The following is a 15,354-nucleotide window of genomic DNA, read 5'->3' on the forward strand; positions in this document are numbered from 1 at the left end:
CCAAGGAGGGCCCCCAAACCAGATGCCTGGGGTGGAAGAGGCAGTAAACTTGAGGGAAGAACAGCTAAGCCAGGCTGGGGAAAGCTGGGCATTATGGGACACAAACATCAGCAGCAATGGCTCATGGGCCTTCAGAGCCATCAGCACCTCAGCCCCACCTGAGGTGGTGCTGAGCCCAGAGCCAGAGCCAGACACCCCCTCTTCCCCACCCCACCCCAGGCAACAGTGGCACAAGGAACGTATGCTCCTCCTTGTACGGTGCAGCTCAGCCTACATGGTGCTAGGGGTGGCTGCGAAGAGCTCCCCAGCACCGATCCTCTCAGCCGTCTCCAGGTGTTGGCAGAGTGAGCGTGGCTTCTGTACAACTTGGTCAGCTGTCCCTGTCGAGGCTCGCCGCCCACTGCCCACTGCTCACCCCAGTGGAGGCCTGCACTGGCAGGGGGGAGTGTGTACAGAAGATGGATGGTCTGCTGGGCCAGGACTTGGGTCTTACTGGCTGAGACTCAGCCATATGGCTACAGACCCCAAGGGTGGGAAAGTGTGTCCTCAACCCAAGCACAGCACTGAGTCATCCTGGCATTGAACAAGCTGCCCCGCGCTACCAAGGGCATAAACCATGCCAGAGGCCATGGCGTGCCATGAGCAGCTGCCCGCCTCACTGAACCAACGCCAGGCTTGAGAACTCTCACTGCCTCCTCGCAGCCTGGCCTCCCTTCCGACTCACCCGATCCATCTTGAAGTTCCGTCCCAGCACGTTTTTCTGGTTGGCATCCACGCCATCACAGCTGGTCAGGAACTCTGGAAGGAAGGCTGCAAAGAAGCCATCGAAGTCAACGGAAGCCATGTTGTAAATGGCGATGGCAATCTCCTCCTGCAGAAGGTCATGGGACTTGTGGACCAGGACCTGGAGCAGCACATTCACAAACTGGAACAGCATGGTTGTCCGGAAGATCTTCTGCAGGGAGAGGGGTGGGGCAATGTTGGCCATGAGGCTCCCTCAGATCCTATGGGGCTGCCCCGGTTCCACCCCATCCACACTCATGCTCCCTGACCCAGGAGTCAAGGGTGCAGGCCTCAGCTCAGGGTGACTGGATTCAGTATCTTTCCAAGAGACAGATGCACAATTACCTTGTGGTACAGCTTCTGTTTGGTGTTGAGGGTCTCCAAGTAGAAGAGATTTTGCTTGAAAAGATGGATATCAGGCTGGAGAAAGGACTGTCCAAAAGCCTGGGAAATAAGACACCATTTTGTAAGCAGCACTTAAGCTCCCTCGGACCAGCCCTTGTCTCAGTTCTCCTGACTTGTCTGCTCAGGACTCTGCAATCTGTTCTCCACTGGGCCGTTATTTTTGGTCTTACCTTGCACCATTTCTAGGAAACCTCTAGCGTCCCTTCACGGGACTGTCTTTGAAGAAGCTCACAAGGATAGTCAAATCCCTCTATAATCTTAACAGGCAGTAAAGACTGCCTAATAAGAAGACCAATCAACCCCTCTGGCAGCCATCTCGTGCCTCGGCAACCTGATCTCAGGGGCCTCAAACCCTAGGCTCCTCTCCACTCATCAGCTCGGCATTAGAATCTCTCTGCATGCAAGTTACTAGTTCAGCGCCAGGCGCTGGTTGCTCACTCCTGCAATTCTAGCTACTCAGGAGGCTGAGATCTGAGGATCACGCTCAAAGCCAGCCCAGGCAGTAAAGGCCATGAGACTCATCTCCAATTAACCACCAGAAAACTGGAAGTGGCGCTGTGGCTCAAGTGGTAGAGCACTCGCCTTGAGCTGAAGAGCTCAGGGACAGCACCCAGGCCCAGAGATCAAGCCCCATGACTGACAAAACAAAAAGTTACTAGTTCAGGACAAAAGCAACCCCCCCCCTCACAACACAAAGCACCCTAAGGGGACAGGGACCCGCAAGAACCCTCCCTAGAGAAGCAGCCAACTATAGCTCTGAGAAAGGATCTCATCCCTGCAGCCACAGTTCCAGCAGTTCTGCCCTGTTCTAGAGACCACAGCTCATTTTCTGACCCCATGGTTCCTCCCATGATGGCATGGAGTCAGATGGTACAAAGGCTTTCGGACCTAGCAATGCACTAAAATCCATCTCTGTTGTCTGTACCAATATGAGTCCCTTACTTTTTGAGTGGTTTATTGTATGTCCATAGCAGCTGGTGAGTCGATTCACCAACTGATGGACACTTGGGTTGTTTCCAGTTTGGAACAATTATGAACTTGCCACTGTAACCATCTGTGTAAAAGCTGTCGAAACATATGTTTCCTCGGTAAAATACTTAAGAGGTGGGAATACTAGCTTATATATATGCTCAACTATATATTTCACATTATAAAAAGTTGCCAAACTGTGAAAGTATGTTCCAAAGTGGCTCTTACCATCCCTGAGTGGGGGACAAGGGTTTTTAATAAAGCAAGAACAGAGTTTAGACAGATGAAGGGAAGGCGGGGTGGGGAGGAGCAAACCCCTGATCATTCAAGACCAGTCCTTGGTGAAGAAGAGATGGAGGAGCCAGTGGTAGGGCATGTGCCTTGTCACCCAGTCATGCGTGTACATTCTGTGTGTTGGTGAGGAGGCTGAAGACCCATTGAGGGAAAGCGTGCAATAATGAAGAGCCTTATCCTTAGAATGAAAACAGTCGTCTGACAGTGAGTACTGTCTACAGGCTGCATTTTTCCCAGTTTAAGCTCAAACTGGGATTAACATCTATCCAGTTACTTTCCTCAGATGCAAGTGGTATCTCCTTCCCTCTCCCTTTGTCTCTTCTCTTGCTTCCTCCTCCCCCCACCCTCCTCCCTTCTTTGAAATATCGTCTGTGTGACCCCAGCAGTCTTAGTGCTGGGATTACGTCCACAGAGTCATGCCAGGTGGAGCTGGTCTCTACACACTCAGTGAGTGCCCTAGAACCTGTGATTTCAGAGCTGTGGTGACCAGCTGGGAGGAAGCAGGGCCCTATTCCAGACAAGAAGCCAAGGGACGGTAGGTCAAGGAGGAACTCAGGACAAGGCCCGCCCTTTCTGCATTCGTCAGCCGTCCGCCTCACCTGCATGATGGCACTGAACTGGGGCTCATTCTCCATCTGTTCCTCAGCAACCCCCCTCTGCACACTGGCCAGAACCGTGGACTTGAAGAAGTATCGCCAGTTGTGATGGAGAGTGCGGAAGAGGAGCTCAAATAACTCTGCCTTCACGTCAGGGGAAGGGCGCTGGGGAGATATACAAGAGGTCAGCCTTCCTCTTGTTTGCAAGAGGGATTGAACCAAGACACTTGCACTTGCTTAGCAAGCCAAGTCTATAGCCTTTTTTTCCCCTTTCTTTTTTTTTTTTTTTTTTTTTTTGGGGGGGGGGGACAAGTATTTTGCTTTTCAGATAGGGACTTACTACCTTTGCCCAGGGTGGCTTCTTGCCTCCACCTCCCACGAGCTGGGATTACAGGCATGAAGCACTGTGGCTGGTTGCTCACACACCCTTCATGTAGCTCTGGAGGCCACTCTCAGGTTGGGCCCAGGGCAACACAGAAACACGAGATGCTAGTGGCATCCCAGAGTGTCAGTGCCACCTCTGTGTCTATCCCTTCCTGTCCAGGGGGCATCAAGTTCTGTGGAGTAAGCACTTCACACAGGGGTACTCTGTAGCAGAGACAAGCCTGCACCTGAGCTAGGTGCATACAATATACCCTTTTTCTGACAGGAGCATCAGGCTTTGTCTGCCAGGAAAAAGAGCTACTCTGTGGAGGAACAATAAGAATATGGATTTTCCTGTCAGAAAACAGCTGGTTTGATGTGTTCTCTCCTCCTTGTTGTGCCATCTCCTTTTGTCCTGGCTAACCTACTGGCCTTGTGCTACCTCCAAGGGTGAAGACACGATGCCTTCGAAGCAGCTCCGCTGTCCACAGACAAGGTGAGTTTAAGAGCAGCCAGGAAGCACAAAGAACTGCTAATGAGGACCTTGGAGGTTACAAGCTGAGCTAACTGCCACCTGGGCCTCTCTGGTCTTCAATGCAGCCAGGATTCTTTGAGAAGCAGGGCCCCACAGAGCACAAGTCTCTAGCTCAACCAAAATCTCAAGTCACTAGAGAACATGCAGGTCTCATTATTCTAGACGTCTCTGCAGAATTCAAAATTAAATGGCCACAGATCTTTAATCCAGCTTTGATTAAAATTCAACTGGCACTTGAGCTGACAGGCTTCCCCGGCAGAAGCTGTACAGGGTTCACAGGTGTCTCTGGGGGCAAAGCACCTGGACTCACTTCTGGTCTGGTTCAGTTAGTTAAGAGGCTCAGCTCTTATGTAACTACTAATATAAATCCAAGTTACACCCCTACTTATCTTGGATCTTCTCATGCCAGGTACCTGAGTGTTTTCAAAGGACAAAGAACTTCCTATGACAGTGAATGGTTTACACAGTTCCAAGAACTTGCCCTGAATCTCTGAGACTGTGGATGCTCTTGGTAGGAAAGCATACTGGTGGTGCTGCTGGCATGGACAGAACAGCAGACATGCACTTCACATTATAAACTGACAATGAAGATTGGCTTGGGCGTATCCCTCAATCTTATGATTAACCTGTTATGCTTACACTAGACTAGTTCCAATTAATCTGATCAACTATTAACAATACTACCAAGGCTAAAGGTATTTTATCTTGGGAAAAACACTACTTTGCAAGAATATTTTAAATCACAGATGGACTTTAAAACACAGCGCAGCTGGGCACTGGTGGTTCACACCTGTCATCCTAGCTACTCAGGAGGCTGAGTTCTGAGGATCATGGTTCAAAGCCAGATTGGGCAGGAAAGTCCATGAGACTCTCATCTCCAATAAACCACTAGAAATCCGGAAGTGGCACTATGGCCCAGCGGAAGAGCACTCGCCTTGAGCTGAAGAACTGAGGGATAGCGCCCAAGCCCAGAGTTCAAGCCCCACAACCAACCAAAAAAAAACAAAACTACCCCAGTGCGCTTTACCTTTATGCTTCATCCCCAACTCCTCCCATCTCCCAGTGGCAAGCAGAGGCAGGGTAAGGAACGGTGTAGGGGCCACCTACCTCAGCTATGATGGGGTACACCTGCTCCATGCAGAGGGAGATGATGCTGGGGAGGAAGGGCTTAAACACCTGGCCAGGCTCCTGTACCACTACCTGCAGAATCTTCAGGAACTTCTCCACCACTCGGCAGCCAGTGCTGCCTTCATGGAGTATGCTTTCAGCCAGTTGCTCTCTGTGGACAAGAGAGAAACCATACAGTAATACAAGAACTGCTTCTTTCTCTGGGGACCCACATGACTAGCACCTGTGGTGAGTGAAGACAAGGAGTACCAAGTCCTGGGCTCTGGAGCCAGGCCTGCTGACATCTCCCCTAGCTGAAACTCCTAGGCAGCAGGCATGTGGTTACCTGGTAAACATATTGAGGAAGGTCTGAATGATCTGTTCAGTGAAAGGCACGCCCATCTGTACTCTAAGGCCTCGGAACAGAGTGAGGAAGAAGCTCAGCATCTCATCAGTCACATCTAAGTAAAGGACAAACAAACGGTCAGAGCTATGCATCAGGGACCAGCGGAGCCTCAGCTCCTCCACTGACTACATCCATGCTGCTCTCTCTCTCTCTCTAAGGCTTCCTGCTGGAAGAAATTTCTCCAAACCATCAGCCAATGATGGAAAGTGGAAAATGATCAAGGACCTGCTGAGCAAATAGCTCTGTGCAGAGAAGTGCTGCTATATGGCCCACCAATAGAAAATGGAGGTGGCCCCAGATCCGCCCTCACTGCTCAGCATCCAGCAATGGTCAGTTTTTACAGCAGATACATTGTATTGTGCTCACACTGACAAAACTACTCAACTGGGTCAACACTTAAGGACTTTAGCTACTTCTCTTTATGACTGACAATCCCTGCAGTCAGGTCAGGGTAAGTGGCTGCAAGTGGAAGATGAAGGCGTACTCTGGTGCCTTGGCCCAGGTCCATTAAATGGACTAATTGCAGAAAATACTGGTTGCAGCTAGTGTGGCTTTACTAACAGATTTCAAAGATCATCTTTACTCAGTATATTTTGGCCTTTACTGCACACAATTCATTTATACAAGTTGACTGGTGAATGAATACACTCATCCACTGACAAGTCTACTACACATGCTTTTAGGAGAGCCTGACAAGGAAAAGTACATCCACGGAGCTTGGAGCACACTGTCAAGTGCCAGCGGCAGTGACAGGGTAGCTAGGGGAGCATCTCAGTCAAACTTGCCTTGCCACAGAAGCAAGCACATACAACAAGGCGCCCTGCCTCTCTTGTGTGAGGCCTGCCACTGTCTCGTCCTCTCATCCTCCCTCTTCAGGAAGATGAGGGCTTACAATGAAGACTAGACACGAGGCGGCAAGTGACTCAGGGGCTCGTGACATGTGCCAGGGCCCCTACTGAGTGCTCTGCTCACTTTTCCATGAAGCCTCAGCCCAGATGCTCCGAAGAAGCAGAGCCCTGTCGCTGACGTCAGCTTCCCTCCACTGAGCAAGTGCAGACACATGGCTCTGCAGCAACTCCACCCTCGAGGCTCCTACCTGACTGATGGATGAAGGCTGGAAAGAGGGCCAGAGAGACCTGAACAGATTCCTGCAGTGACTGGTAGCAGATCTGCCGAGACTTTGTGGACTCCCCAGAGATGTTCTCCACAATATCTTCCAAAACACTAAGTGTCTGGTGGATGATCACTTTGGCTGCAAATCAAGATTAAGTTGCAGGTTATGAGCTGCCTGAGGATACAGTTCTGTAAGAGGGAACACAACAAATGGGAGAGAAACCTGTCTTGCTAAAAGAACACATTCTCTCTTAATTCTGTTAAATACTTCCCTCCTTCCCTCTGTCCCTCTCCGCCTCCTTATTTTTTACTGCCAAGACTCTAGCTGTCTGCCTGCCTACTCACTTCAGTTTTTACCTCTGTTTTGCCTTACTCATCAGCCACAAGTCCACACAAAAGACAAACTGAGCTATAATCCTAAGCTAGGTATGGTGGCCTTGGCCTTAACCATGACCTACAGAGGAAGAACAGACCAGTAAGGGAAATGGCAGTGGTGACTGATTACCACAGGCAAGAGACCACATTTGGATCAGCCTTCTTCCACCAGAACTAATCCACATGAGGCATGCAGTAGAGCATGGTGCTGGGGCCAGGAATAAATTACCTGGCCAACCCATTAGGCCTAACAGGTCTGTGCTCTGAGAATACTTATTATCGTTATCAAGAGAGTAGACACTCCAATGATACCTCTAATTCTAGCAAAATGCCGATACATGATTTCATGTTATGATCCCATATAGTACACAAAGGGAAAATGAAGGCAGTTGCAGCCAACACAGAAGGGCAGGGAGCCCCTGATATGACCCACAGGGTTAGCAGCTGGCCAGATGCCTTGGGCAGGATCCCCGCTAGTGCCCTGAGGCAGACTTGCTGTGAGGATTAGAGGCAAGGCTCAAAAACAATCCTAGCAGAGCACCTAGCACAGAAGGCAGGGAAGTCTGGATGGAGACCCCAATGGCTCAGCGAAGCCCAGGGAGAGCAGTCCACCACCTGAAAGTAAGCTCAATCCTTTCTGGAACCCTGTGGCTCACCAGCCGCTCTACAGGCTAAAGTAACTTCCAAGGGAGAGTATGGCAGAAAGAGGCTCTCAGGAGTTGTGTGGGCTCAACTGTGCCCAACTCTGCTTGTAGCTGTCTTGGTTTACTCATCAGAAAAAGTGTGTCCATAGATAATGTCGCCATACACCCAAGACTGATAGAAGACGACAGTGGCCTACAGTAGGCCTAGTCACAGAGACCTGGAAATTGAATGAAAGCACACTTATTACACTACTGACCTGGAAATCACCCCAAACTACTGCAAGCACAAAGGCTTTTACCAAGTGAGAAACCCATGCACACAGGCCCTGGAGAAGCAGCGTAGGGGGAAAGCCAAATCCAAGTCCAGACCTCCGTCATATGGGAAATTAAAAAAGAACCAAGTATATTTATAGGAATGGGAGCTTAAAGCCTTGAAAGCATTGTAAGTATGAATAATAGAACAGGCCATTAACTGCGGTACTTCCACAGGAACAGCGTATTATACAATCATGGTGGGGCAGGCCTGTTTTTCTAGCACTCAGGAGAGGAGGTGGGAGGATCTTGAGGCAAAGATACTTTCCAAGTGATAGGCTGTCAGAAACTGCCTGGAAAACAAAATAAGCACCGGTAATATAACAGAAAGCACAACGCCACTGCCCCCAACCTGTTGGGAAGAATCAGACAGATTGACTAAGGACCTCCGCAAGAAAACAAGCCTGGGCCTTTAAGAATGCAGAGGGCATTTGAAACAAAACTGGGCTGCTTTCTGTATTGAAAGAGGTGACAATCAAACACCGCATCTTCTTGGGCTTTTAAAAATCCAAATAGAGAGCTAGGTGCTGGTGCCTCACTCCTGTAATCCTAGCTACTCAGAAGGCTGAGATCTGAGCATCAGAGTTGAAGCAAGGCCAGGCAGGAAAGTCCATGAGCTGTGGCTCCGTGATAGAGCACTAGCCTTAAGCAAAAAGAAGATCAGGGACAATGCACAGACCCTGATTTCAAGCCCCAGGATTGGTGTGCATATACACACACGCACATGCACACACGAGCACACACACACACACACACACACACAGAGAAAAAAAAGGCAAGTAGGGGATGGAGGCCAGTAGTATCTTGCCAGCTAACAAGTGTGAGGTTCCAAGTTCAAACCCCAGAACTGCCTCCACTCAAAAAATGCCAAAAAGGACAATTTGGCAACAACTGGGGAACTCTTGAATGTGGTTTAAATGCTAAATGAAAGTGTAGTATAAAAAACATTTAACATCTTGTGAGTTATACATAAAGGTTAGTAATTCAGGTGCAGAATGTCAACGTCTGCAACTTACTTTAGATGTCTGGGTTTTTGTGTCTTTTTTAATTATATATTGGAGGAAGAACTTCAACCCAGTGTAGCAAAGCATTAACAATGGGTGAACGTGGGTAAAAGATAAGCAATTGTTCTCCTTCTCTTAACCACTCTACAGGCTTGAGATGGTTTTAAAGTATAAAGCTAAAGAAGGAAAAGGAACCACTGGGGAGTGAGGACAAAAGGAGCCTAACAGAGTCACAGGGATCTATTCACAGCCAGGTTCTCAAGCCAGTGTCCATCCACCTGCGCACAGTAACCTCCGACAAGACCACAAGCTTAATGTATGTTCACCAAGGAAACCACTGCTGCTACTCACCAAGTATTTCCAGCATGCAGGGCCTTGCCCCTCCCACCCCTGCTTAGGGGCACAACCATGCAGTGTGCGCGGGTCAAAGTGCCATGTGTCATGTCCTCCAGCGTTTACCATGTGCCCTCCCACCCATGCCAAGATGGCCTTCACCAGCCTATGGCTGGAAATGATCTCCCTGTCCCTACATCCAGGGCTGGACAGGAAACATGAGCAAATCTGAGTTTTTCTTCCAGTCTGTGCTGACTGATACAATTACCAAGTAAGATCAAGTTAGAAAAGGGGACCATTGTACCTTATCAACACAACTCCACAAGAGCTGCATGTAATCCCCTCGGCAAGCAAGTCAGTCTTCCCATGTCTTAGTTTCCTCACAGATAAAATCAGGACAATTAGCAGTCCCTAACTTATAAAGCTAATGTGAGAATTAAATGAATTACAGAATTTCAAATATACTTAGAACCAGGATCAGGCAAACAGCAAACTTTGAAGAGTGGGGCTGGGAATGTCAGATTTTGAGGATGGATCTAAATATACCTGAATAGTATACCTGAAGATATCCATGACTTTCATCTAACTATGTTAACTACAAATCCACATCAAGCAGAAAAAGGAAAACAAAAAGAAAACACACTTCAAAATTTCACTTTCTGCCAGGTGCTAGTGGCTATGGCTCACACCTTAATGGTAACTACTCAGGAGACTGAGATCTGAGGGTTTCAATTTTCAAAGCCTTCCCTTAGAGCAAAGGGGAAGTGCTCTGTTGCTCATCTGATGTGATGGACAGTCACTGTAGCTGTCCTCTCAGTGGAAGACACCACAGACAGCACCTTCCAGGGTCATTTCCATGTTCGCTAGCACTTCCTACATTTTTGCCGAACACCAGGGACATGCACCCAGGAAGTATATCCAGCCCACACGCTAACCGAATTTCATGGGTAAGTGGGATTCTACCTCCTGCACCTGAGTTTTCCACTTAGCAAGCATGGGAACTAGTGACTAAATTCACCTCCTGAACCTAAGACACAATTCTCTGCCATAAAGGAGGAGCGATGTCAACCCTACCCAGCTCTCTGGACTGTCCCTGACCAGGGGCCACTTACTGTCATCCAGGGGCATCTTTCTCTGTGGGGCGACAGCATTGGGCTTCAGGTTGCGATAGTCCCGGGACAGGGCGGAGATGAGGCTGGTGTGGCTGATGGAGCGCACAGGCCACTGCTGCTCACTCTCGGGGAGATTTGGCCATGGGAGCAGCAAGATATTAGAGAGAGCCCGGCACACCAACACCTGAGCCTAGGAGAGACCCAAAGGCATCCATCAGAGTCAAAACAGACAGATAGCTGCGCCAGCTGCTGGCCTTTGGCTTCAATGCACACCTAGAGCTCAAGTCCCAGGCTCCTTTCTTACAGCCTGGGCAGAGCCTGTGCTCATCAAAGTTGGCCCATTTCTAAGAAGGCTCAAGGTTTAGAACCCTGAGTCAGGCATAGACAGTCTTGGCCTCCAGAGGCCCTCATTCATAGATGCAGCATTATAGAAGTGAAACCCCACTGTAGACATTAAATCTACCATGGCCCTTAGCTACTGCCTGAAGGAACCACTCAGAACAGGGCTGAGAGAACACCTTTCTCATATTCCGGTGTTCTGAAGAAGTGCTTCTGCACCCCTCCTGTTGACACCCACCCTACCCCACTGTCCAGCTTGAGCCTCCCAGAAGGCTTCTCAGAAAACACACTTGCCTGGTGCTTCTCCAGCTTCAAAAAGCCAAGTGCACAACAGCAGAAACCAGACTGTGGTGAGCCAATGAAAACACAAGGACTCTCACAACACTGGTCAAATGATGCTTTCTAAAAGCCCAACCTTCGGGCCCAGGCACACGCAGGAGAGCCCCAGCAGGGACAGCACCCTCCCTGTGTGCCTTAGCAAGGAAGCACACACAGCACAAGTGCAGTGGGCTGTGTCATCAGGCCCACTACCCCAGTACCCCATAAGCCACATGCTGGGCCAAACAAAGCCACCTCTCACCTTATCAGCAAGCCGCTGGGCAGAGGCATCTGTAATCTTGTTGAATACCTTTTGCACTGCAGGAATGCTGATCAGAAAGACAGGCCTCACGGTGGTGGCCAATGAAACCAGTAAGTGGCACGCAGATAATAGCAACTTGTCCTGGACCTGGAAACAGAAGAGGACATGCTAGCTCACAACATCCCCCATGGGGCTGAAACGACACACACTACAGAGGTGGTTGTCACATGCCAAACATGGTTGTCAGCTGCTAAACCACACCACCCAGGATCCACCTGCAGAATCTTGTCCATGATGACTGTCAGCCACAAGGTTCCTGTGACCTTTGCCACCTCCACAGCATCTGTTTCTGCACCACTACCATTTCCTGTTCTCTTTTCCCAGACACTGGCATCTTTGAACTTAAATCACTTCTCAGCTCAAGAACTCACAGTGGCATTCTTGAGCTATTATACGATCACAGCACTCCCTGTATGCCATCCACATCCTGCTTCAAACAATGAAGATTTTTTTTTCCAGTTTGGGAGGCTTGAACGCAGTACCTTGTGCTCTTTCTTATTCAGCTTGTTTGCTCATGGGTGGTGCTCCACCACTTGAGCCATGAATCAAGCCCAGCTTTTTTCTAGTTAATTAAAAATTGAGTCTCAAGGACTATTCTGCACAGGCTAGCTTCAAACTACAATCTCCCAGGTCTCAGCCTTGTAAGTAGCTAGGATTACAGATATGAGCCACCAAAGCCCGGCAAACAACCAGAGATTCTTTACATCACTCCTCTGGCTCCTACCAAGACAAGCGCTCACTCAGCCCTTCCTTTCACAATTTATCAGTCACACCAGTGTCTCGTTTCCTTCACCTCAGCATGCCTAACAAAACTTACCAAGTAGCAATGTCACTTCCATCTTTGCAAAAGAGGTAACTTGGGGGAAGATGAATATTAGGGATTAAAGCCAGGGCTTTGTGCAAATTGAGCACGTTCTACCTTTGAGCCACATCCTCAGCCTCAAGAGAATTTTTTTTTTGCGGGGGGGGGGGGGGGGGAGAGGGAATCCGTCGTGGAACTCAAACTCTGGGCCTGGACTCTGTCCCTCAGTTCTTCAGCTCAAGGCTAGTGCTCTACCACTTGAGCCACAGCGCCACTTCCAGCTTTTTGCTCATGTGGTGCTGAGCAATCGAACCCAGGGCTTCGGGCATGCAAGGCAAGCGCTCTACCACTGAGCCACCTTCCCAGCCCCTCAAGAGAATTTTTTATAGATAAGACCTAACACTGGTAAGACAATCAAAGTCAGGGTGTCCCGATTATTTAGGAAAGAAATAGCATAATTTCCAAGCACTGCTGGTGGCTTGTAATCCTAGCCACTAAGGAGGCTGAGATCTGAGGATCGCGGTTCAAAGCCAGCTTGGGCAAGGAAGTCCGTAAGACTCTTATCTCCAATAAGCCACCAGAAAACCAGAAGTGGAGCTGTGGCTCAAAGTACAACACTAGCCTTGAGCAAAAGAGCTCAGGGAACAGTGCCCAGGCCCTGAGTTCAAGCTCCACAACCAACAACAACAACAACAAAAAAAAAATCCAAGAACTATAAAATGTTCCTCATCTCCATTTACTCTAAACTGTTACATTCATAAGTACATGAATTTCAGGAGGCTCCCCAGTAACTTTCTTTAGTGAGGGAAGCCTGAAAGTCAGCAACAGCTTGGTAAATTTATAGAATAGGCACCTTAGGGAATAACACAACTTTTGACAAAGTGTAACTTTACAGTTATACTTTGTCTTTATAGATAACATACATTTATGGAAAATGACACATTATTCTTATTAACACACTGACAAAAGTGATAAACAGTACTAGATATGATTAAAACTATGAAAAAAGAAATATGAGAAGTAAACCGGATCTAGGAACATCAACTGGTAGTCTTCTTGGAGTGCTACTTAGTATTGCTTACATACAGGATACATAAAGGTTATAACTTTACTAATAGCTCCACTTGAGGGAAGCCCACACTACAGGACCCCTAACGTGTACAAGATGCACATAAAAGCCACACACTCCTTTCAACGAAAAATCCGAAGTCCCATGAAAGAACAACCTTGGGCAACAGGAAAAACAGAAGCTGCTCATATGTAAAAGCAACTAAAGAAGCTACCCATAGCTCTGACATATGGAAATAAGAGGAAAGGTCTAAAAGAACATGAAACCAACTGCTGACGGTACTTGCCCTGTTCAGGGGGAGGGATTCAAGACAGCAACTCCTTTTAGTCCACAGATTTGAACAACATTTAAGTTTTTCATAGTGAGCATGTATACACGTGCGACTTTAGAGAACTAAAAAGCAAAGTTATATTCGAATGTTGTGTATTACAACTAAAATGGAACACAAAGTAACACTTGCATCACAGTGTAACGTTTTGGTTTGCAGATATATAGACAGAAGGACAGGCAAAGTCATATACAAAGTGGAGCATTCATTGTCTCAAGCAAGACCTTGTTGTTGATCAGGGGTGTGATTGCATCCATCGTGGTGGAGATGAGCGTCACGAACTGCTGAGTGTTCTGCCGGTGGGCCTCACTGCAGCACTGCGCCAGCCAGTGGGAGTAGGCCTGGAGGGCAGCCAGTGACTGGGCATGCCTGTGAGAGGGAGGGGAGATGTGATCCACAGGTCAGGAGGACGAGCACGGTACTTGTTTCCACAGGATTTAGGAACTATCCACTGTGCTAGCTGTTCCAGGACATGGAGACAGCATGGAAATCATTAACCTGCCCAGCCAGGAGCTGAAAATTCAACTACTCATCACCTCCATATGGCCACCTAGAACACAGATGGTGGTCAGTGAATGTCTATCAGATCTTACCCAATCTTTCTGTAATATACAAAATATATAAGTTCACTGAGAAGAGGTAAAATTGCAAGATCAGAATCAACAAAGTGATAAGAACTAGTGAAAATTTAATACCTACAGCTGCAAACCAAGATGCAGATAAGTACCAGATATTTCGGCTTTGTAAATTGGGTTTCAATATGACAATCTAAAGTTCAAGCTTCCCTTGTCCATCTGTCTGGCTAGAGAGAACTGAGGTGGCAGAGACCATGCTTCCTTTCTGCCTAGGGTCCTACTGCATTAATGTGTAGTAAAATAGATGCCCAAGATGCGCAACAATAAATCTTACTAAGGTGATGCACTTGTAAAAGAGATTCCATACCTGTAATCTACCTAAATGTAATTTCTCCCCTTTCTGTAATAGTTACTAAGCCACCTGTGGGTGTCACTACAAGATGAAATAAACAAACTGGAGGGCCCTACCTAAAATCGTCAGCAACTGGTTATTTTTCTAATTTTATCTTTCCTTTTCTGTTTCTCTGCTGGCAATCTTCTTCTGTCAAGGTTTTCCTCCTATCTCTTCTTTAGATCAATATGAATATATAAAGGCTACATGAATTTATATCAATATAAATAAAGAATCAATATGGATTCATATGTAAATCTATTCTCACACACACGCACCATCAACAGCATCCTTATTTTCTACTGGTGATCAGAAAAGCCCATTAAGCCAGCCCCCATGTGTCCTTGTGGAATGTTACCAACCCTCACACCACACTTCCTCAAACCACAATCTTCCCCAAGACCACCCTGCCTTTGTCTTACAGGATTTCTCTAAGGCACACTGGCTCCTTTCAGACCTGGGTATGAGGGGCTACACTTACTAGTGTCCCTGCTTCTGGGATCTTTCAGTGGACAGAGCTAGGATACAGGCAGATAGCACTTTACAATAAAACTCAATGTACAACTACAGGGCAAACTCACAATAGGGGCCTCTTGATCGGACCCGAAAGCAAAGACAGCAACCACACATGCTGTGTACTCCATGCATGACTGAAGTCTGATCTAGGTTATAGCAGGAAGTTAACATATGGTTCGTAATTAGTTGTAACATTCCTGGGACAACTGGAGACATTTGAGTACAAACCACATTATTACTTCATCCATTAAACCCTTTGAGTGTTGATCATGTTACCATTCTGGAGGAGAATGACCTTATATGAAACAGATTCATGCTAAAGTATTAATGGGGGTGGGGGGGG

The 15,354-nt window shown here is 47.8% G+C and overlaps 1 protein-coding gene across 1 annotated transcript in view; it reads right to left on the bottom strand.

Annotated features, from left to right (window-relative positions):
- Nucleotides 1-15,354, bottom strand: part of Xpo6 (exportin 6) — a 96,068-nt gene that overhangs the window by 10,067 nt on the left and 70,647 nt on the right. Inside the window, exons 15-23 of the mRNA XM_013011576.1 lie at nt 13,754-13,898; nt 11,271-11,417; nt 10,352-10,541; nt 6,555-6,710; nt 5,399-5,513; nt 5,053-5,224; nt 3,051-3,212; nt 1,129-1,227; nt 725-955 (exon numbers count right to left, since the gene is read on the bottom strand). Of these exons, the coding sequence (XP_012867030.1) occupies nt 725-955; nt 1,129-1,227; nt 3,051-3,212; nt 5,053-5,224; nt 5,399-5,513; nt 6,555-6,710; nt 10,352-10,541; nt 11,271-11,417; nt 13,754-13,898 (1,417 nt within the window). The remainder of the gene's footprint in view (nt 1-724; nt 956-1,128; nt 1,228-3,050; nt 3,213-5,052; nt 5,225-5,398; nt 5,514-6,554; nt 6,711-10,351; nt 10,542-11,270; nt 11,418-13,753; nt 13,899-15,354) is intronic.

The sequence above is a fragment of the Dipodomys ordii genome, unplaced genomic scaffold (genome assembly GCF_000151885.1).
Source record: "Dipodomys ordii isolate 6190 unplaced genomic scaffold, Dord_2.0 Scaffold14, whole genome shotgun sequence".
NCBI classification, from domain to species: Eukaryota; Metazoa; Chordata; class Mammalia; order Rodentia; family Heteromyidae; genus Dipodomys; species Dipodomys ordii.